This window comes from Lampetra fluviatilis, chromosome 69, assembly GCF_964198595.1.
Source record: "Lampetra fluviatilis chromosome 69, kcLamFluv1.1, whole genome shotgun sequence".
In the NCBI taxonomy this organism is placed as follows: domain Eukaryota; kingdom Metazoa; phylum Chordata; class Hyperoartia; order Petromyzontiformes; family Petromyzontidae; genus Lampetra; species Lampetra fluviatilis.
Window position 1 is genome coordinate 278086 of NC_136343.1, and position 24251 is coordinate 302336.

The following is a 24251-nucleotide window of genomic DNA, read 5'->3' on the forward strand; positions in this document are numbered from 1 at the left end:
GATCCGGCGCCTGCTGGCTCCTTTCCGCCATAGGGATATGTCAGAGGCAGCCTCCTTGTGCTCCTCTGCCCCTTCCCTGCTCCCCACCGGGTGTCCAAGCTGGAAACGTGGCCGGTTTCTGGGTACCGCTCTCGTTCCACAGCACCAGCAACGTGTGCAGGGAAGCCGTCTCCAGCCCTGACCCACGATGGACCGAGGCCTCAACATCCCCGTGGAACGACATCAACATCTTTTATGCCTGATGATGATTGCTTGTGTTGCAATCGGAACGTCGTAATATGCTATTATTTAATTTATTATTTTATCTCTAGACGTGACTTAACCGAAAGAACCAAATAATCATTCCTGCAGTCACGAAAGTTCTAAAATTAAGATTGAACCACTTCTACGTGGAAGTTTTAAGCTTATCTTTTTTCTCTCTCTCTGGCTACTTGTTCTCTCTCCCTATGTCCTCTCTTTAGAATTTTCACACTTAAATTCTAACTTAGCAATCTTTGAAATACGTATTCAACCAGGCTATGCGTTAATTGTGTGTTGACCGACCCTCTGTGTTGTATTACATTACATTTCGATATTTTACTAGGTTATTTAATTTTAGTGTGTCCTCCTGATTTTCAAGCTTGCTTGCCGTGTCATCTCACTTGTCGTCCACTCATTGATATGCTAATTTTTTCTCTGCCCCCTCCATCTCTCCGACCCCGCCACCCTCTCTATATTTAAGGGCCTCGTCACAGAAACGACCTCTCTTTTTGTGCCGATGTGTGTTCTCTCTCTGTGTGTCCTTGTGATGTCTGTCTGCTTGCATGTCTGTCTATAGTTTTTTCTAGTTAGATTTTTGTTGTTATTTCTTTTATGCCTGATGATGATTGCTTGTGTTGCAATTGAAACGTCGTAATATGCTATTATTTAATTTATTATTTTATCTTTAAACGTGACTTAACCGAAATAACCAAATAATCATTCCTGCAGTCACGAAAGTTCTAAAATTAGGAAACAACCACAATATCAACAACTACAGCAACAACAACTACAGCAGCAGTGGCGGCATCACCGACTGTGCTTCTCTGTGTGAGTGTATCGGTCTCTTTGTGAGTCTGTGGGTCTCTATGTGAGGGGGTCTGGGTATCATTGTGGTAAGTCTATGGGTCTCTGTGTAAGGGAGTCTATGGGTCTCTGTCTGAGTCTATAGGTTTCTGTGTGACTGAGTCGATGTGTCCCTTTGTGTGAGTCTGTGTCTCTGTGCGGTGAGTCTCTGGGTCTGAGTGAATCTATTGAAGTGCTAATGCATGAACTCTTTCATGTTCACCATGCAGCAGACTTGGCACATTTTTGTTGATAGACAGAATGAGCACAATTTGATTTGTATTGAATCAGATACAGCGAGTACTGGTCTAGTCACACAAACTCACGTCAAATTCGTCCGTATCTCTGTACGTGTGTAGGACTCTTGCACCGATTCTGTCTCCGCTGTCCTTTATTTGGTTCGTACAATCCTTCCCGCACGGCGAGCTCGCTCAGAGTCTCTTCTCCTTCTCGCTCGGCAGCCACACCGCTGCCCTCGCTCCTGCAGCCCCGTTGCTGCTCCACCTTGCAGTCTCACCGCTGCCCGTATGCGGTCTCACCGCTGGTCACTCCGCAGCCCCACTGCTGCTCAATGTGCAGCCACACCGCTGCTGCTGTCCAGCCCCGCTGCTGGCTCTCTGTTGCCTCTCTGCCCGGACACCGCTGGCCGACGGTGCCGAGACCTCGTCTTGTGGCGATCGCTCCACTTTTCCTCCTCCTGCCCCACGTGGCCTCCTCCTCTCGCTATTCTGATTCTCTTCCCGAACCCTTCCGGTTCCTGTCCTTAAAAGCTCTCCCTCCCCACGTGACCCTAACTCCTCCCACATTACGTCACCTCCAGCGAGCCCGTTTACGCTCGCATTACACCACCCTCCCCCGTAGAAAAAGAATTCCAGCCGTCCTCGGCTGAAATGGAACAAGGAATGCGAGCGACCTCAACCCATCAATCATAACCGGACAACGGAGAAATAACGATAATAACAATAACAAGAAGAACAAGAACAACAACAATTAACGAAAAGAAAAAGATTTCGAACGCGTGCGGGTCACCGGCCCGTCCCGGACGAGCGGCGGCCCTCCTGCAGACCGAGAACGCGACGGGGTTTTAGGAGCGACGGGATCAAAACCGTCCGTTGCTATTGGAGGCCCGTCAACGCCACGGTCCCGTTCTCCCGAAAGACCCGAGTCAGGGGTGTCCCGTAACCGTGTCTGTGGTGGGGTTGGAGGGGCGGCAGGGTCAGGTTTCCCCGCAGCCGTGGTAGGCCCACTCAGAGCAGGATTCGCTGCCTCCGCTGCTGTCACAGCCGATTCGTCTGTAGAATGCACGACAGGCGCTCTTGCAGGGTCAACATGCATAGGCAAGGGTGCGTCGGCAGCAACAGACACCGGCAAGGCAACATCAGGAGATGACGCATCCGTCCGTGGGGCCACGTAAGGTTTCAACCGAGACGTATGGACATTCCAGCACCAAGATCTGAACCGAACGCGCGGACTGCGGGTTAGGAACCTTAATAAGCCTGACAGGCCCTTGCCATGGTTTATGCAGCTTAGGGGAGGTTCCTGCTCGCACCTGCGGGCAATGCAGCCAGGCCAGGTCCCCTACCTTCCAGGGGCATTTCCCCCTCGAGCGTCGAGCACAACGTTCGTTCCGGGCCTGGGTCTTAGCAGTAGCCAATCGGGTCCCCTCCCGCGCCTCGGCGACGCGGCAAACAGCGTCTTGAATGTAGTCGGGGAGAGGCTTACTAGGGCCTCTTGCTCCCGTTCCCAACTGCACGTCCATTGGCGGCACATTCTCACGGCCGTACATGAGAAAGAATGGAGAATACCCTGTGGACGCGTGAGGCGTCATCCGGTATGCCGAGAGTACCCCAGGGATATGCAAATCCCAGTCAGCTTGCTTTTCATTAACCGTGTGACACAGCATGGCCGACAGCGTCCGATTTAGCCATTCCACCATGCCATCCGTCTGCGGGTGGTAGGGAGATGTACGGATCTTTTTAGTCCCCAAAGCAGCGCACATGTCGCCCAACAATTTGGAAAAAAAATTTCGGCCCTGAGCCGTGAGCAACCTCTCCGGTGCCCCTTTATCCATGACGTATCCAAACAGAAAAGCGTTCGTAATGGACGCTGCCAATTGGTCGGGCAAGGGCCAGGCCATCGGCCAGCAGGAGAGATACTCCACCCCAACTAACAAGAATTTATTGCCCCTAGCGGATGGCGGGAAGGGTCCCAGAATATGCAACGCCACCAACTCGTTAATCCGGGACACCTGTATAGACTGCACTGGCGGCACATATGGGTGTTTAGGCGGCTTTAGCCGGGCACACTCGGGACACGTGCGAATGTGCCCGACGACATTCGTCGTCATGCCGTGCCAAAAGTAGTCTCGCTGCAGCGTCAACAAGGTTTTCTGCACTCCCAGGTGTAATAGAGTGTCGCAGTGCAGAGTCCTAATCAATTTATACCGTAAGGACGACGGTACAACCAGACGCCAGCGATCATGTAACCCTTCCCTCCACATCAGCAGTCCGTTGCGGAGAGCGGCCCCCGGTGTCCCTCCGGAAAGCAGTCCCCCCCCCTCCTTTCGCAACCCGACGCCGTAAAGCCCCCAACGAGTCATCAAGCATTTGTTCGCGAATCCACACCGATCGCGGCAGGTTGAGAACCCCATCGGCCGGTCCCAGGCACACTGGAGCCTCAGGCACCTCGACCGCTGACACAATAGGTCGAGGGGGTTGCTGAACCGGCGTACACCTATGCGTACCCGATGCGCAAGCGCAAGGGAACACTTGAGGTAACCTGGAAAGCGCGTCTGCATTCGCGTGCCGCGAGCCCTTCCGATACTGAATTTGGAACGTAAACTCCTGTAGGGTGTCCAACCATCGTGCCAGTTGGCCAGATGGTTGGTCTACCTTCAGAGCATATTGTAAAGCCGCATGATCCGTGCGCACTATAAATGAACGGCCGTACAGATATGGCCGATATTGGCGTAGGAAATTAACAATAGCCAAAAGTCCGCGGCGAGTAACGCAGTAGCAGGGTTTCTGCGGGGGACAAGACGTGGCTACTATAAGCTACCACGCGTTCTACCCCGCCCTTGGACTGTGACAGAACGGCCCCGATGCCAGTGTCACTCGCGTCTGTGTCCAGAATAAAAGGGTGATTGAAATCGGGGTAGTCCAATGTTGGCGCCGTCGCCAAGCGATCGCGTAGGCCTTTAAACACCGCTTCCTCCGGCGGTCCCCAACTGAACTTCCGTCCTTTTCCCGTAAGGAGGTGCAGAGGCCTAGCGATCATAGCAAAGTGAGGAACGAACCTACGGTAATATGAGGCAAACCCCAAGAAGCGACGCACATCCCCCACCGTGTCCGGGGTTGGCCAATTTCGGACGCACGCCGTCTTCTCCGGGTCCATAGCAACCCCGTTGGCACTGACTATGTGTCCCAAATAGCGCATGGATCGTTGCAATAGGTGACATTTCTTAGGCTTAAATTTGAGATTGGCGGAGCACATCCTAACGAACACCGCCTCCAGCCTTTGTAGATGTTCGTCAAATGTGCGGCTGAAGATGATGACGTCGTCCAAATATATCAAACATGTCTCCCACTGCAACCCCGTTAATACGAGCTCCATCAACCTCTGAAATGTGGTGGGGGCAACATTTAACCCCATCGGAAGACAATTAAATTGAAATAGGCCCTGAGGCATACGGAAAGCAGTCTTTTCCCTCGAGGGCTCATCCAGGGGAAGTTGCCAGAATCCCGAAGAGAGATCCAGCGTTGAAAAGAACTTCACACCCGACAAGGCATCGAGGGAATCATCCATACGCGGCAGGGGGTACGCATCCGCCACGGAAACTTTGTTCAATTTGCGAAAATCGACGCAAAATCGCAATTTGCCGTCTTTTTTTTTCACCAAGACTACCGGCACGCCCCATGGGCTGTTAGACGGAGATATTATGTCTGCAGCCAGCATGTCTTCCACTGCTCCACGAACATGGTCCCGCTCCGCCGGGCTCATCCGATGCGAATTCAACCGAATCGGAGCAGCATCCCCCGTGTCAATGTGATGGGAAAGCAGGGAAGTGCGTCCCAAGTCAAAATCATCGGAGCTAAACACATCGGAATAACTTAGCAATAGCGCGCGAAGCGCGGATCGCTGTTCCCCGGTCAAGGATGAATTCTCCCCGCACAACTCGGCAACCCATTGATTATCTTGGGCCATAGGGCCCGAAACTCCGCCTACCATGTCCCGGCGGCCCAGGTCATCATGGGCTGTGAACGCCGTCGTGGCATGGGCCACGACCGTTCCGGCCGGTACGCAGACATTCTCAGAACTCCCATTTAACACCTGCAAAAACGGCGGCTGGCCCGGACGGACAATAGTTTGCGCCCCAACCAACGCCGACCCGCCCGCTATGGTTGCAGATGGTGACAACAAAATCCCAGGCGCTCCTTCTAGACCAGGCACAGGCTTCCGATATCACAAAGGGATAAGCATCTGCGAACCAGGTGGAATGTCAACAGACACCTCGGACAGCGCCTGCACCTGGTAGACCGGAGCAGGCCGTCCCCAGGGCGATGGCAAAAATTAAATTTTCCGACCCCCCGGTAATTCAATACAATTTTGATTTACCCTTATTTGAATGGGCATTCTAGCCAGAAAATCGGTCCCCAACAGACACGGAACCGCAAGGGACCTCGAAATCAACACAGTTCCCGAGGCCGACACCCCCCCGATGGATATGTTGGCGTCCACCTGGCCCACAATGCCCAAACTTCCCCCATTTGCCGCTATACAGGAATCGTAAACCGGCCGCACAGCATCCAGCGGAATGCCTAAAAGATGGAAAATGACATCTGAGATAATCGTCGCGGACGCACCGGAGTCTACCAAAATGCGCACGTCGACCCCTTGTTTAGAACCCGGCACCGTGGACGAACCAGTAGCGGCCGCAACTACTCTCCGTGCTAATTTACGCCAATGCGTTAACGAGCGACACAGGTCAACCGGTGGACTCCCGTTGTTAACGACACCCGGACCGCGCGGCGAAGGTGATGAATGAAGTGACAAGCCTTGCCGGGTGTCTGGTGCGCACCGACTTTCCTGTCCTGGAGGGTCCTTCCGCGGTACGTCCGTGATGGAGGCATCCTGCTGGGTTGGACCCGGGATACGGGCCCAACAATCTCTGGCGATATGGCCTCTACGGCCGCAGCGAAAACACTCGACGTCGTAGCGATGCCTAGCACTCCCTTTTTCCCGACGCTCCCGCGCCAGCGGTGCAGAGCGCGGCCCCGGTCCTTCCCGGGCAGGCCACTGTGCGGAGGCGGCCGTCAGTTCCTGTGGACCCCTGTCGTCAGGAACATAGACCGCTTTCTTGGGATCCCAACCCATGGCACCCCCTTGAACACTGGGCCCCCCCGTCCAAGATGTCACCTGTTTCGTCGGTGAGCGTCATCCGGTGGCTCGTATGCGTCTGCCATCTCTTCAAACACCCCTTTCAGTGTCTTCTTCTTGTCGGCCTTGATAGACCGGAAGAACCTGACTGACTCATCGTCGAGAAGAGTTGGCAGGACCTCCAGGGCCTCAGCATCAGTCCATTTAGCGGAACGTACCGCCGCCAAAAACCGGCAGGCGAATGCACTCCAGTCCTCGCCAATGGTGAATTCTTTCACCGTCGTCAAATGACGGCTGCGGGTTCTCGCACCGCTGTCTTCCACAGGCGGCGAGTCGCGTGGCAGGTTAAAGATGCATCACATCGCAACGTGTCAAAGATGGCCGCTTCCCGCAGTGGAGGGCGCAAGATGGCGTCTTGTCGTGGTGGAGGGCGCAAGATGGCGGCTTCCCGCGGTTCTTCTCCCGCCACGCCCAAGATGGCGTCTTCGTGCCGCGTGGTAGAAGGGGCTGGCGGCGCAGGCAAGGCCCTGGTCCGTGTTTGACCCCCGGGCCCCCCCGAGACCGTCGCAGGCGTGACAAGGTCACACAGTTTCGCCAAGACCGTCTTTAAAGTCTCCAACTGGGCCGCCATCTCTCGCCATCTCTGGTCAGCGTCCCCCAGCGCAGGTTGATCGACCGAAGCGGCCACCTCCTGCACCCCCGGCCCGTCACTCGATCCTGCATCGCCTTCTCCCTCCATCGTTGGCGGCGCCACCGCCTGAGGAAGTTCGTCGTCGTCGGTAGATGTGGCAGACGATGGTGCGGGGATATTTTTTCTTCTGAGCTGTTTTGACATGCCGTTTCACTTCTGACACCAATGTAATAAAGGACTCTTGCACCGATTCTGTCTCCGCTATCCTTTATTTGGTTCGTACAATCCTTCCCGCAAGGCGTGCTCGCTCATAGTCGCCTCTCCTTCTCGCTCGGCAGCCACACCGCTGCCCTCGCTCCTGCAGCCCCGTTGCTGCTCCACCTTGCAGTCTCACGGCTGCCCATATGCGGTCTCACCGCTGGTCACTCCGCAGCCCCACTGCTGCTCAATGTGCAGCCACACCGCTGCTGCTGTCCAGCCCCGCTGCTGGCTCTCTGTTGCCTCTCTGCCCGGACACCGCTGGCCGACGGTGCCGAGACCTCGTCTTGTGGCGATCGCTCCACTTTTCCTCCTCCTGCCCCACGTGGCCTCCTCCTCTCGCTATTCTGATTCTCTTCCCGAACCCTTCCGGTTCCTGTCCTTAAAAGCTCTCCCTCCCCACGTGACCCTAACTCCTCCCACATTTAATAGTAGGTTTTTACCCTTTTAACTGGTACAAAACTGACACCTTTATTCAAGGCTTCATGTTTGCAATGACCACAACACAAGTAGTCAGGTGTGGGCCAATCAACTTCAAGGACAGTGCATATTATTATCCTTATCAGAGTTGCTTCTTTTTATTTGCTTTTTTGACTACTTGTGTTGTGGTCATTGCAAACATGATGCCTTGAATAAAGGTGTCAGTTTTGTACCAGTTAAAAGGGTAAAAATCTTCTATTATATTTTGCCACTGGTAAAAGAGATCTCATAGTGTAAATCCTCCCACATTACGTCACCTCCAGCGAGCCCGTTTACGCTCGCATTACACGTGTATTGCTTTCTTTAGACTGTAGCTTAAAGTCGCTTTGTATAAAAAATAATACTCAAGACAATAATACGTGTTGTGTTTTTTTACATTCGATTTTTTATTGAACATTTTTATTTTCTAATCAAACACGACCAGCCCGCATGGCCTTTGTACTTGACTGTCCGTCCCTCCATATTTCCCTCCAACCATCCAACCAAAAAAATGCATTTTCTTAATGTAGTTTGCTAGTATGATGGTCTGAATATATGATAGCCTGATGACGCATCCCACTCATTTGCGTGAGATGCACGCTCTGGGGTGAATGGTGTATTGGGAGGGAGGTTGTGACGTCAGCACCACGCATGAACCCGGCTCAACGCTGTGGGGTGTGGTGGTGACGTCATCCCGCAGATGCGCGCCGTGACGTCACCACTTGCTCGCCCGCTCGCCAAGAAGCCAGGCAGGCAGCCAGGAATCCAGTCATCAAAACTTATGAACATTTCCGCACAGTAATGGTTATAGTCCTATTGCAGGATTGAACAAAGACGGTCACCGTATTGTGTGGCGCTGTTAGAGATGCTGCTTCTGCAGCCGTCTGGAACGCCTTTCCTTACATTATTATGAAGCCACTGGAGCTCTTCACTTTTAAATCATCAAAATTTACAAACATTTATTTGGAACTTATTTTTGTGTTTAGTTTGTTGTCCTTACCCCGCACCTGCGATTAGCCCAATTGGTTACATACATTGCAGTATAATTTCAACATACATACAGTACATACAGGCAGGCGGCCAGGAATCCAGTCGGCAAAACTTTGTGAGCCTTGGTTTAAGCAACGACTGGCTTTGCTGCTGATGAGACACTGAATGTCGAAACCGACCCAGAGTGTTGCTTGCGTTGAACCAAATGCCGCTTCAATTAGGCACTCCCAGAAGGCCATGCCTGCGACTGATGGGATGAATAACACGTTACGTGGTGTGTATTATGTCTTTAATATTTCTTGTAGAGATAAGGGAATTTGCGAAGGGGGGGGGGGTGATGATGATAGTAATGGTGATGATGATGGTGATGATTGTGATGAAGGTGTTAGTGGTGGTAATAATGGTGAAATGGTGATGGTGGTTTCCACGGTGATGATAATGACAGTGTTGGTGGTGGTGGTGATGATAGTGATCGTGGTGATGATGGTTATGGTTATGATGGTTATGGTGATGATGATGATGGTGGTGGTGATGATAGTGATGATTATGATGATGGATGTGATTATGGTGTTTTTTTGGGTGTTGATAGTGATGGTGGTGATGATGGGGATAATGATGTTAATGATGTTGGTGATGATGTTGATGATAGTGATGATGATGATGGGTTGGTGGTGATGATAGTGATGATAATGAAGTGATGGTAATGATGAAGATGATGGTCATGATGATGCTAATGATTAAGGTGATGACAGTGGTGGGGATGGTGATGATGGTGATGATGGTGAAACGCAGGGATGAGGAGGCATGGTGACGCGAGCGCGCAACTGCAGGTGAATGAGCGGCCACACGGACTCTGGGGCTGCGCTGATTCCCCACTCAGATTTCATTCAAATCCCTCAAACTTCCGCACCGGCGATTTGTATTTCATAGGTGACATTGCTCACGCACACCAACCTGAACCTCACCCTCCCCCCTCACCCTCCCCTTATCATGCTCACCTCAACCTTCCCTCAATTTTCACCTCGCCCTCCCCTCACCTTACCTCACCCTCCATTCCACCTTCCCCTCACCCTCACTTCACCCTCTCCTCGCCATCCCCCCTCTCCGTTTCTTGGCTTTCTATCTCTCCTCATCCTCAGGATGCGCGACTCAGATCCACGATCTCCAATCGATCATTACAACTCCGCACCAACATTCCAGGGTAGAGAGGCTGCAAAAATCTCTGCCGAACCTCGCGGATCACCTCCATGGAGTCGGCGCGGTAAAACACCAGGAGCCCCCCCTCCCAGTACAGGTGAAGCCCAATTCTGTGGGGGGACGGGGCCCCCCTCACCGACAGTGCAGTCTCCACTCCACCATGAAATACTGAGAAGTTGTCGCCAAATTTTTCTAAACACCAGGACGCGTCGTTCCCTCCCAGCTGCTGTGCAGCACGATCCCCTTTCCGTGGGATCGTCCCGTACGCGACTCCAACCCGCCACCGCTGCGCGTCCCCCACGTCCACCTCCCAGTAGTGGTTGCCAGACGAGAAGCTCTCACAGCACAAGGCTTGAACACAGCAATCAAACCGGTGTGGGTGATGGGGGTGAAACTGGGAGACACCGGTCCACGTCATCGTCCTGAGATCCGAGGAGATCAGGAGTTTGTTATGAGCTGAGTTTATGTCGAGAGTCGGTGAGCGTCCGTCTGTGACAACAGCGATGACAACATCACTACAGAACACCGTTATCACCATTAGACACCATCACCACCATCAACATCACCATCACCAAGCATCCTCACCATCAATATCAATGACAACATAAACATCATCATCAACACTACGAACATCAACATCACTATCACAATAAGCAACATCACAACCATCATCACCACAACTAGCACCATCACAAACAATCACCACCACCATCACAACCATCACAACTATCCCCATCACCACCATCTTCACCACTATGACCAACATCACCAACACGACCAGCATCATTATAACCATTACAACGACCATCAAAGCCAACATCACCACCATCACTACCATGACCACCATCACCACCAATATCATCACTACTACCATCAGCGCCATCAGCAAAACCATAACCACCTATATTGTCACCAATGTCACCATCATTACCATCACCACGACCATCATTGCCATCACCACGACCAACACCATAACCAAACCCATTACCATTCCCATCACTCACATTATCACTAACATCAGCATCATTACCACCATCCTCATCACGACCACTATAACCATAATTATGACCATTACCAGCATCAGGAACTCATTTGAGGTTGAAACTGCCGAGCAGAGACCCAGGACTGGATCAGATATCACCTGCCACTGATGGTAGCCATGGCGGATAATCAAACCCAGGTAAATGGGTTTGCAGTGCAGTGTGCTAACCACTATGCCACCGCTCCCCCCATGCACAAATGCACAGACACATTCACAGGCACACACTGCATCTCAACATCATAATTACCCCTGACTCGTAATGCTGATTATTTACCCAAGAACACCACACTAAGTTTCATGGCTCTTCAGTAGGGTCCTGGAATGGGATGTGAACAAAGACTAAGATTCCCTGTGTAGCCTTCACAGACTATTGGGACAAGTGCTGTTCGTGAGAGTCTATGAAGGCTGGCCTGGCACACGAGGTGGGTGGCCAACACCACGCCCGACCACCTTTGTCTCGCTTGTGGCGATTTTTTTACACACAGCATCAGGTTTCAGGATGTATACAAAGACATATCCCCCGTGTAGCCTTGTCAGACTGTTGGGGCAAATCAGCACAGTTGAAGGCTGGCACGACACACGAGGGGGTGGGTGGCCTGCACTACGCCTGGCCGCCTTTGTCTCCCTCGTGGTGATGTTTATAAAACTCGAGGTAATTATTTGAGGGTGAGTCGATCTCGTGCACACACATTTTACTGTCAAGATGGCCCCATCACCCATGATTCACACTGAAGAACTCACACAAGAGTTTGACTGCAGGTGTCTCCAGGACTTGAAGCGAGGCAATGTCCTCTTGTCTGCGAGCTGAGGGTGGAGGTGCTGTAACCCTCCCTGTCCTGTGAAAGCAGAGCAGACATGGCTACTGTCTCACATAGAGCATCGTCACTCACAGCTCCATCACAAGGACACTCATCACAGCATCTTCATGCGTGGGATCGTCACAGCTCCATCACACAGGCACTCGTCAAACAAAGCATCATCACTCGTCTCACAATTACAGCATCACTACACAGAATTACTATTACCACACAGTATCAACATACAGCATAATCACACAGCACACAGCATCACCACACAGCATTACTATTACCACACATAGCATCATCACAAACAGCACCATCACACAGCATCACCATCACACGGCATCACCACACACAGCATCCCCACAAACAGCCAATGTCTCACTGCCCGCACCCGACACTCAGTCCCATGTTGTCGTGTGTCGAGTCGTGAGTGAAAGTCGTATTTTACCTGCGCGTCTCCTCCAGGTGCCCCTGTGGGAGAGAGAGATGCGTTACTGTGACTCTACCTCCAATCCCTTGTGATCAGTGGAGTTCCCACTGAAAGACCGTGGAATATAAACCCCAAAGTCTTGGCTTATCACCCTATGATCATCAACACTGAATTACGGGGCAAATATTTCAGTGAGACCGGTTGACAGTCAACCATAAACTATTTTTATTTTTCCAGGTAAGGTCCACGGAGCTATTTAGCTCTTTTTCAGAAGCGACCTGGCCACAAATAATAGCTCAACGAAGTGGTTCTTCACGTGCAAATTTATAGCAGCCCCATTCTCGAAACGCACGTTTACAAATGTGGAGTGAAAAACTGGAGGACCAGGAGAAAAATCCATGTGACCATGAAGAGAGACATGAAAACTCCAAATATATAAGGAAGTCAGGTTTGGGATCAAATCCACGACCTCCGGTATACCAGGCGAGGTAGTTAATATCTCGCCACCTTAATGAGGACCAACACTGATTTGCTGGGCAAATATTTCAGAGTGAGACCGGTTGATATTGATCTGTGTTGAGAGTAACTTCAGACTGGTAATATCTGGAGTTACCAATGCACATGGTGCAGGTATTGTAGAAGTGATGTTCAAGACACAATGATATCATTAATACGCGTATGAGACCTCGTATTTATTTTAGCATCCCTAATATGAACAATGAAGGTAGCGCATCCAAGTGGAGGTACACAAAGTAGGATGCAGAGATGACATCGGCACGTGAGCAGGCGCTGGTGGATTGTTGCATCGCGACATCATGAAATGTGGCAATGGCTTGAGGAGGCCTTCATCCATCTGTGGATAGATGATGGCTGATGATAATCATGACTTTCGTGTACATTGTTGTTGTATAGTTGATTTAAAATAGTTAAATTCCATTAAATTCACAATGAAACAGACTGAATGGGAATCTGTTAAAGGACGGGAGAGAGAATTCATTTAACTGAGAAAATATGAGCTGGCCTTCCACGTGGCAGCTACTGGAGCTGTGATGCGAATCTATGAGTGGAGCTGTGTTCTCAAGCCCAGTGGATGCGAGCTCTCATTCAGGAGCCTCCCTTTGCTGCTGGTGAGAGGGCTCTGCCAATAGCGACACTGGAGACTCATCGCTCACCTGCAGGAACGCGAGCGAGTCCCTCTCCTGCGCTAGGGCCTGCAGGCGAGTGGCTGCTGCCTGGAGCTCGCTGATCTCGCGCTGGTAGTGAGCGATCTTCTTCTTGATCTGGGACAGCAGGTCACGCCCTTTCTGCTCCGCTTGCTCTAAAGCCGCCTTTTCCTCCACATCCAACGCTGCTCTCGCGCGGGCGAATCGGACCGAAATTGAGGCCTTTTCATATGTCACGGTTCCCTTCAAAGAGAAAGAAATACCACCTCTGTTCATTAAATGTCTAGTCCTTTGTGAAATTCAGGTCCATGCGACAAGAGTGCAACTGTGAAGGTGCCCAGACAGTAATACGAGTCTGCAACACTGAGGCCTCCTTCTTCCTCTGCCTCTGATAACGCCACTGTGTATTTTCACTACCACACGACTCGCCATAATTGGCGGGGCCTGTGAGGCAATGAAATTATCAAATACCATCATGAGTACATTTAGCATCCGTGCCATTCTCATTGCTCAAGGCTATCAGGACAATGCTTTGTTTACCTTCGCATGAAGTGAAGGGAAATCTGTAATTCGCCTTCAACAATTTGAGCCTTAATGAATTGGGAAGTTAATCTAGAATTGAAGCATTCGTGACTGCATGAATATCATACTCTTTTAATCTTTCGGTAAAGTCACGTAGGCAGAAATAAAATAAAACATCACGACGTTTCGATTGCAACACAAGCATCCGTCATCAGGTGAGAATCACACAAAGGGACACCACACAAAGAGAAACAAAGAGACATACACACAACCTAGAAGATGGATGCAAAAACAATTTATCAATCTTTTAAAATACATCATCAACCAGTTTTAGTGTTTAACTGTGTTGTTGGCCGACTCTGGGTTGCATCGCATTATATTTCTAAGTTTAGCTAGGTTCGCGTCTCCCATCTTCTTGCTGTCTTTACCTCCTTGCAGTTTGCCGTTCTCGGTGTGCTTTACCACCGTCCTCTTCCTCGATGTACATGTCTATTACTTTTCCCTGCTCCCTCCCCCCCTTCTCTACAGCCTATATAAGTTCCCCCCCTCAGTTTACGTGTTTCCCTCTCTCTCGCACACATGGCTTGCCTCTGTGTATCCCTGTGTCTCCATGTGTGTATGTCTCTTTGCGTGGTGTCCCTCTGTGTGTTCCCTCTCTGCGTGATTCTCACCTGATGACGTCTGCTTGTGTTGCAGTCGAAACGTCGTGATTTGTTTTATTTATATTTTATTTCTACCTACGTGACTTTACCGAAAAAACCAAAGAGTATCATTGGGAAATTTCGATTTAAAGCTTTCGTGACTGCAGGGATTCATCTTCTTGGTTCTTTCGGTAAAGTCACGTAGAAGGGAAGTAATAAAATAATAAAAATAAAACATAATAAAATAATTTTCACGACGTTTCGGTCGAAACGTCGTGAGAATTATTTTATTGTTTTATTTTTATTATTTTATTACTTCCCTTCTACGTGACTTTACCGAAAGAACCAAGAAGATATCATTGGGAAGTTAGGCTAATTCCTCTTTAAATGAATGTTTTGCATGTGTAGGGGTGTTAGAGAGAGAGCCCGTTATGCATGGCAGCTTATGGCAAACAAACACAGTGGGCGGGGCTACGTGAGTGCACGGGGAGGTGCTCTCTACGACGTCCGCGCCAGGCACCCCGGGGGGGCTGATTCGGAGTTATGATCCCCCGGGGCCCCACCCCTCAAGGGGGGGGGTTGGGTATAAAAGGGGATGTGTCGGAGGGCTCGGGAAGAATGTTAAGCTAACCAGTGAAGACTGAAGACGTCTTAGCTAGAGCCCTGGACTCCCCTGGTTCGTCGTCCTTATCAGGGCCGAACAGGACCGAGCCAGCGGCGTGGTCCCGAGATCCAGAGCCGGTGCTCTTGTCAGAGCTGGTCTGGGACTCAGGGTACCGGGCCCGACTTACCAGTGTCGGGCCAGATAGCCTCCCCTAGCCCGTTAGTGGAGGACTAGGAGGCAGGCTAGGAGTAGCTAGCGCGTGTATCCCCAGCTAGCCGGGTGAGGGGGCCGATACCCCCTCTAGTGTTGTATGCCACAACCGTGCTGTGTGAAATAAACCCGTGTGCCTCCAACTCCGGCGTCCAAGAGTCGTGAACCCTACTACACATGTGAGAGAAAACCACATATGTATGTATGGATGAAGAGAGGGGATCATGAAACCACTTGCTATACTGGCACCTTGGCACCCTAAAGCCTGATTGGTTTCAGTAAAATGGTGTACAACAGTCTGTGTGTGATCCACCAACTCTTCACCAGAGTATTGGATAAGAGGTACGTACCACCTCATCTGACCAATATAGACAACAGACGTTGAAGTGGTAAGTTGTATGGAGATATGGGAATGTGGAATTTCCACCACTGCTTCAGTTTCTCAGTGGAGATGAGAACCACCTCTTTGTTCGTCCTGATTATTGAGGCGCATTAACCGTTGTGTGTTTAGTCCCACAACGTGTTTAGAGCCAATGGAAGTCCACGTGAATGAAAGGAGTTGTTTTCCATCACAAGTCACAGGGTCACAGAGTCCGGTACAGACATGTTACCTGCACGTCCCTGCGAGCGGCCTCCATCCACCTCACGGACTCCTCCGCCTCCTTCCTCTTCTCCTTCACCGCCCGCGTCTCCTCTCCCACTTGTTTCTGTGACAGATGTTACCAGGGGAGACTCCACTTACTCTTTGAGCGTCCCCTCTTACTCCCGCTCTACGTGAACCCCTCCACAGTGACGGGGGCAGGAGCCCCAGTGCAGCGATGGACGCTGGGGGAGCAAGCGCTGCAGGGAACTAATTTCACGAGGAGCTCAAATGTGCGCAGGGCTTATGTAGTGAGTGGAGCTACCTAAGTAGTGGGTAGAGCTACCTGAGTAGTGGGTGGAGCTACCTGAGCAATGGGCAGAGCTACCTGAGTAGTGGGTAGGGCTACCTGAGTAGTGGGTAGGGCTACCTGAGTAGTGGGCGGAGCTACCTAAATAGTTGGTGGGGCTACCTGAGCAGTGGGCGGAGCTACCTGAGTAGTGGGTGGGGCTAACGGCGTAGTGGCTGGGGCTACCTACGCAGTGGGCAGGGCTACCTGAGCAGTGGGCAGGGCTGCTGGAGTAGTGGGAAGGGCTACTGGAGTAGTGGGCAGGGCTTCTGGAGTAGTGGGCGGGGCTACCTGAGTAAAAAGCAGGGTTATCAGAGTGGTGGGCGGGGCTACCCGAGTAGTGGGTGGGGCTACATGAGTAGTGGGCAGAGCTATCTGAGTAGTGGGTGGAGAGGGTACCGGAGTGGCGAGATGTGATCTGCCTTGCCTACTAAACAGGAGGCCGTGGGTTCAAACCGGACCCTGATGCCTGTATACAGTCGACCCTTCCACATCGCGGGGTTTTTGGGCGCAGGCCCCCCGTGATCTGGAAAAACCGCGTAAAATGTTTTGGTCCCCTTGGCGAGCGAAGCAGTACAAAATATACGAAAAACGCGAGATACAAAGATCACTGCGAGATCACTCCGAGATATCAAGTGAGAGGCTGCTGTAAACACACTTGGCGTCCACCAAATCAGCGCATAAAACGGCAGTTCTTTTCGCAAACTAACTTTGTAAGAAATATAACTTTAAAAAAATGTGTTTATTTATGGTTTACATATATATAAACACCTGTCATTCTGTCATTCTGTGACTGTGATTAACGCGGCACGGATTGGTTGAAGTGCATCACGTGACTGCGAGAAAGCAGCCAACCAGAGGTGCGCCCCTCCCAAACATGTACGCCCCCGGATTGGTTGAAGTGCATCACGTGACCGGGAGCAAGAGACGGGTGAGGGACAGTGAGGAGACGGGTGAGGGACAGTGAGGAGACGGCTGAGTGAGAGTGAGGCAGAGCTGTGCTCTGTCCACCGCTGCCCTGAGGGAGACGGGTGAGTGACAGTGAGGCAGAGCCGTGCTCCGTCCACTGCTGCCCTGAGGGACCCCCGTGCTCTCCACTGCTGCCGTGAGGGAGCCAGACGATCTCTCTCCACTGCTGCCCTGAGGCAGAGCTGTGCTCGGTCCACGGGTGAGTGAGAGTGAGGAGACGAGCGAGTGAGAGTGTGGAGATGGTTGAGTGAGAGTGAGGCAGAGCCATGCTCCGTCCACTGCTGCCCTGAGGTGCCCCCGCACAACCTAATTTACTACTATAATGAGCCAAGAATGTTTGTGTGTCCTGCGCGTGATGTCACTCCACATGAAGTCAACCCCCTTTCATTAATATTCATGAACAGGTGGGGTCCTTACTCTTTGGTTCTTTCGGTAAAGTCACGTAGGTATAAAATATAGTTTTTTTCTAAGACCAAGATATTCTGCAAACCTTCGGGCTACTATCAAAGGTTTGTTCATGAAGCCATCCAGATATATAAACATAGACATAACTTCAACCGAGACCATCGATACAAATTGAGCAATCATTGGAAGGACGTTATTAACCAGGTAAAACATTAACGGCTTAACTGCTTCATGGTTGTTGCTTTCATATCCGCATCTCCAGTTTCTTCAGCCTCCCACTCCCAGCCCCGCCCACTTTCACGCCCCCCGGCCTCACTTCTACAACGTCCCCTAAATGTTCTCGCAGCGCTCCCCTCCCCCTACCTCACACCCCCTCTCTATCTCTCACCCCGTTGCTCCTCCCCCCTCTCTTACCTATGTAGGGGTGTTAGAGAGAGAGCCGTTATGCATGGCAGCTTATGGGAAACAAACACAGTGGGCGGGGCTACGTGAGTGCACGGGGGGGGTGCTCTCAACGACGTCCGCACCAGGCAGCCCGGGGCCCCACCCCTCAGCGGGGGTGGAGTATAAAGGGGGATGTGTCAGAGGGCTCGGGGCAGAATGTTAAAGCTAAATCAGTGAAGACCGAAGATCGTCTAGCTAGAGCCCTGGACTCCCCTGGGACGCCGCCCTTGTCAGGGCCGCGCAGGACCGAGCCAGCGGCGTGGTCCCGAGAACCAGAGCTAGTGCTCTGGGACTCCGGGTACCGTAGCCCGACTTACCAGTGTCGGGCCAGACAGCCTCCCCTAGCCCATTAGTGGAGGACTAGGAGGTAGGTCAGAGATAGCTAGCAGTGTATTCCCAGCTAGCCGGGTGAGGGGGCCGATACCCCCTCTAGTATTGTATGTCCACAATTGTGACTACTTGTACGGAATAAATACGTGTGCCTCACCAACGGTGTCCAAGAGTCATCAACGGTACTTCATCTGGTGTCAGAACAACTACGAACATGGACACGCGCCGGACAGCTCGAGCCGGAGTACCGCAGGTGGAGGACACCACTGAAATTGTCGAGCCCAAGACGGCTCAACAAGACATCGTGCAGCCGGGGCCGGACGCATTCTTACCGGGGCATCAGGATGAAGAGGAGCCGCCATCAGAAGGGCTGAGGCTGGCTCACGCGAGGCTGGCGGAGCTGCTTTACGCCGCTGCCGCCACACTCGAACACATCACGCGGCTGGGGGCTGGTGGACCACCACGGGGCGAGGAGAACCGACGTCCGATGCGCCTTCCCGCCATCTCAACGGATTCAAACTTTGAATCTCCCGCCATCGCCGCAGCAGCTGCTGAGGGCGTGGCCGGCCTGAACCTCGGGTCCAACATCGCTCTCGCTGGGGCTGCCGCGTCACCGCCAGCGGAGGGAGCGTCATCACGGCTGCGACAGGCGATACCATCTGCCGTTCGCGCCGAAGAGCAGCCGAGTTACGGGGACAGCAGCCTGCGAGCTTCCATGGCGACCGCTGCGCTGCACCAACGGCTGCCTCCGCTCAAAGAGTTTGTTGGCGCGGAGGGCGACTGGGGCGGCTTCAAGCGACGCTTCCTCGCCCACCAAGAAATGGCACGGTGGTCGGATGCTGAGGCTCTCTGCACGCTGCCGGCGCTCCTCGACAGCGATGCACTCGCCGCCCTTACATCGGCGCCGAGGGAGAAGCGCTCCACGCTACAGATGGCGCTGCAGTTGCTGGCCGGGGTCTACGGAACTTCAGCGGAATGCAGGCAGCAGTTTTACGATCGCCAGCGGGATGCAAAGGAGTCGCCCCTGGCGTACAGGACGAGTCTCCTGGCACTGGCGAAGACGGCCTTCCCTCGAATGGACGACGACGGCGTGGACGCCATGGTCACAGAAAAAATCCTCCTGCTGGCAGACGACCTGGACATCGCCGTCGTTGCACAGGAGGACACGGAGATGAGTTCCCTCCAGGCTGCGCGGCTCCTCCACGCCAACCTGCTGTCACAGCGTCGGAAAGCCAGCAGGGCAGCGGCCGGGCGTGCGGTGGCTGCAGCCACCCTCCCGGCGGAGGAGGTTTACGCCGTCGACCGTCGACGGCAGCAGGGGACGGGAGCACGGTCGGGCCGGGTTGGGTCGAGCCGCTTCGACCGTCCGTCATCGCCGCCGGCGCTCCCGCGTTGCTTCAACTGCGGCGTCCGGGGCCATGTCGCCTCGGGGTGCCGCTCTCCTCGGCAGCGCGGGACGACGCCTCGACAGGACGCCGGCCCTCCTCCTCCCAAGCTCCATCAACATAATCCGGCGAGTCGCGGCACCCCTCATGTTTGGCCCAAGCACACACTCGTCACACACTCGCACACCGCAACGAACGGCGGGCCGACATTGCGCTGCGACGGGCCAGCACGCACCACTATGGGGACTCAAATCGAACCCAGGCAGTGGTCCATGTTGGCCCATCGCGTTGTGGCCGCGTCGTCGGGGTCGTCGGCCGTGGTGGGACACATTGACGGGGTGGAGGTACGCATCCTGGTCGATACGGGGGCATCGGCGACCATCATTTCCGAACTCATTTACAATATTCTACCTGTCCAGAGCCGTCCTTTACTGCCAGTTAACGTCCCATTCTATGCTGCTAACGGGGGCTCTCTTGGCATCATTGGACAGATTCAAGCGCAAATTTGTATCGGGGATATCAAATTGTCGGGCCCGATTTTTGTTTCCTCCTCGCTGGCGGTTCCGTGCCTGCTGGGGAAAGACTTCTTGGGCAAAATGCCGATTCGTATTTTAATAGACCAGGGATGCATTGAGCTCCCGTCGGGACGACGCATGGCGTTCCTGCCTTCCCCTACTGCGGCTCGGACGGCGTTCGTAACAGTACCAGCGTTCGTCGTTAAAACAGTTCGTGTGCCGCCGGGAGCTCAAATGTTGGTGCCTCTAAAACTTCGTCGGCCCTTCGCTGAGGGCATTGGGGACCAGGGAATTCTGCTGGGACCATCTAGGGCCGGGGTTAGTGGACCTCATTTGATTCCGGCCCAGACCGTCGTAAGAGGGGACGGGGACCCTTTCATCGCGGTCCTCAATGTGGGGTCGCAGACAGTGGTAGTTCCTCAAGGGACGGTGCTTGCTCACGCGACGCCGGTGCCCTGCGAGGAACCTGTTGCGAATCACGTCGGCACTGCTCCCCGGCCGCACCCACATTCGGACAGCGATGGAGGGTGGCTCGATGCGCTTTGTGCAGGATCGACGGACCTGTCAAATTCAGAGCGCCAACATGTTAGAACGCTACTGCGGGAATTTTCCGACGTTTTCAGTCGGGACAAATACGATTTGGGTTGCACTCATCTGCTGCGTCACCATATTGACACGGGTGACAGCGCGCCAATACGCCAGAATCCGTTTCGGTTAAGTCCCGCCGAAAAGGACCATGTCAAATCGGCTATTGATGACATGTTAGCCGCCGACATCATTTCTCCTTCCACCAGCCCTTGGGGAGCGCCGATCGTCCTGGTTAAAAAGCAGGACGGCTCGTTGCGGTTTTGCGTTGATTTTCGGCGCCTTAACAAAATTTCGGTTGCCGACGCATACCCGCTCCCACGGATGGACGAATCGCTGGACGGCTTGGCGGGAGCGCGATTCTTCTCCACACTGGATTTACTTTCGGGATTCTGGCAGCTTCCTCTGGACGATGATTCGAAGCCTAAAACTGCTTTCCGTACACCGCACGGCCTGTTCCAATTCAACCGGTTGCCGATGGGCTTACACTCAGCGCCGGCAACTTTCCAGCGTTTGATGGAATTGGTTTTGGCTGGATTGCAATGGGAGTCGTGCCTGATTTATTTGGATGACGTTATCGTCTTTAGTAAAACTTTTGACGAACATCTCCAGAGGTTGCGGGCGGTTTTCCTAAAGATGCGGGCTGCTAATTTGAAATTCAAACCCCAAAAATGTCATTTGTTACGCGATTCGGTGCGTTATTTGGGGCACATCGTGGGGCGCTCAGGTATTGCTACCGATCTCGCCAAAACGCAGTGTGTCAGCTCCTGGCCGACTCCCACCTCGGTGGGAGAGGTCAGGAGTTTCATTGGCTTCGCGTCGTATTACCGACGGTTCGTCGCTGATTTTGCGACGATTGCCAAACCCCTACACGCTTTAACATTAAAAGGGGTTCGGTTCCACTGGGGTCAGGAGGAGGAGGCTGCTTTCTGCTCCCTTCGGGACGCCCTGGTAAAAGCTCCTCCCTTGATTTACCACGATTTTTCGGAACCATTTTTGCTCGACACCGATGCGAGCAACACGGGTATTGGGGGCGTGCTTTCCCAGGTGGTTGACGGCGTGGAACGGGTGGTTGCGTACGGCAGTCGGGTGTTGTCTCCAGCGGAGCAAAAATATTGTGTCACCCGTAGGGAACTGTTGGCAATTGTCTATTTCATCCAACAGTATCGCCCATATCTGTACGGTCGGCATTTCACCGTCCGCACAGATCATGCGGCACTGCAGTACGCCCTGCGAGTTCAACAGCCATCGGGACAATTGTCCCGATGGTTGGAGATCCTCCAGGATTTTGATTTCGAAACCACCTACCGTAAGGGCGTTCGCCACACCAACGCGGACGCTCTGTTGCGCATGCCAACCACCTCCGAATGTGCATGCCTCCTGGGGTCGGGACGTTGCAAGCCAGCAGGGGACATGCCGGTTCCGGTCCTGGCGGCCGCCGCCGACGACGAAACATTGCTTCCAAATTCTATCGCACAACAGGGAAAAGATTCCCTGCTGGGTTTGCCTGTTAATGAATGGGGGCGCCTCCAGATGGAGGATACCTCCCTCCTCGCGTCGCGTCGTCGCGCCGGGGAGGCGGGGCGGGGGACGGGTGATCCCGACGCATGGGAAATGCACGCGGGGTTGCTGATGCATTGGGACGGGAAATCCCATCGACACCGGCTGGTGGTCCCTTCTGGGTTACGGGGTAGGGTGGTGTGGGCTGCTCATGAGCGCCTCCTCCACCTGGGTACCCAAAAGACCCTCGCCTTGCTCCAGCTTGATTTTTTTTGGCCAGGCATGACGAGGGATGTCGCAGATCTGTTGGCATCATGCCCTCGGTGTGCGCAGCGAAAACCACCAGCACGGGAGTCAAACCCGCCTTTGCAGTCTATTAGAGTCTCCAGAGTGAACGAACTTGTCGCGCTGGATATTCTGGGGCCATTTCCCGCCACCCCTAGGGGCAATAGATATTTGTTGACCGGGGTGGAATACTTTACGCGCTGGCCTATGGCCTGGCCCCTGGCCAACCAGTCGGCAGCAGCCATCGTGGAGGCCTTTGTCCAAGGTTACGTCATGGACAAAGGTGCTCCGGAGCGGCTGCTGACCGACCAGGGAAAATTTTTTTCCGGCAAACTCCTCCAACAGGTCTGTGAGCTCCTGGGAACGAAAAAAATTCGTACCTCTCCCTATCACCCGCAAACTGACGGGATGGTCGAGCGTCTGCATCGAACCATCTCGTCTATGTTGTCGCAGCAGGTTTCGGACTCACAGACCGATTGGGACTTGCAAATTCAAGGGGTCCTGGCAGCATACAGATTGGCCCCCCATGCTGCGACGGGATTTTCACCCTTCTTCCTCATATATGGCCGCGAACCTGACCCACCTGTTCGGGCACAGCTGCAGATCCCCGCGCCGCTGGGAAAAACTAAATTGACCGACCATGTTAAATTTAACCTTGCGAAATTGACTGAGGCACGGGATGCTGCCATGCTAAATTCCGACAGGCGTCAGAAAGCGAATGAGCGCCTCAGACTGGGTCGCGCGCACGTGCTACAGTGGAAGCCGGGGGACAGGGCATGGCTGCACTGTCCCCAGGTACCACTCGCGACCTCCTCAAAACTGGTGCGGCCGTGGCGGGGCCCCGTCGAGGTGGTCGAGGTTTTGCGGCCTCAGTGCGTTCGCATCAAATGGGGGAAGCGCCGGTGGTTTGTGCACCCCTCTAGGCTGAAACCCTTCGTTGCGGTGCGAGGCCCCACTCCACACACTTGTGGCCAAACATGTGGGGGGTCGGCCGACTCAAAGGGTCCGTCTCTGCTGCTCTCGCCTGACGTGTTGCCGGCTGTCCCGCCCCCAGGTGCACCAGGAATGACGGGCTCCCGCCCAACAACCCCTACGGGGGATGCCGAGGGTCTCGCGACATCAAGCGCAGACTCACTTCGAAATGGACAGCTGCCACCGGATGGTCCGCCATCCGGGGTTGCCCCGTGTGACGGGCCTGCGGCAAGGACGCGTGCAAGAATGCGCAGACTCTTGTGATGCACAAAAAGAAGAATTTTTTTATTTTTTTTATTTTCACGTGTATGGTTACTGTGCGCTGCGTCGGTGGTGTGCTCCTGGCACATTGTGTTGTGTTGTGTGTGTGTTGGGGGTTCCTTGCGATTTGTATATACGTTGCTTTTACAGAATTCGTATTTATTCGGGGGGGTGCGTCGGGTTGTTTTCCCTTCGGGGTTTTCTGGTTCTTGTTGTTGTTCTCTTCGCGTTATGTTGAAAAATAGTGAGGCACACGCGCGGT

General features: G+C 53.2%; 1 protein-coding gene across 1 annotated transcript in view; it reads right to left on the reverse strand.

The window, feature by feature from the left end:
* Positions 1-9887: 9887 nt before the first annotated feature.
* LOC144952733 (tripartite motif-containing protein 14-like) overlaps positions 9888-24251 on the reverse strand; it is a 146089-nt gene continuing 131725 nt past the window's right edge. Inside the window, exons 2-6 of the mRNA XM_078883225.1 lie at positions 16021-16116; positions 13442-13675; positions 12288-12310; positions 11778-11872; positions 9888-10483 (exon numbers count right to left, since the gene is read on the reverse strand). Coding sequence (XP_078739351.1) covers positions 9933-10483; positions 11778-11872; positions 12288-12310; positions 13442-13675; positions 16021-16116 — 999 coding nt within the window. The 3' untranslated portion in view covers positions 9888-9932. The remainder of the gene's footprint in view (positions 10484-11777; positions 11873-12287; positions 12311-13441; positions 13676-16020; positions 16117-24251) is intronic.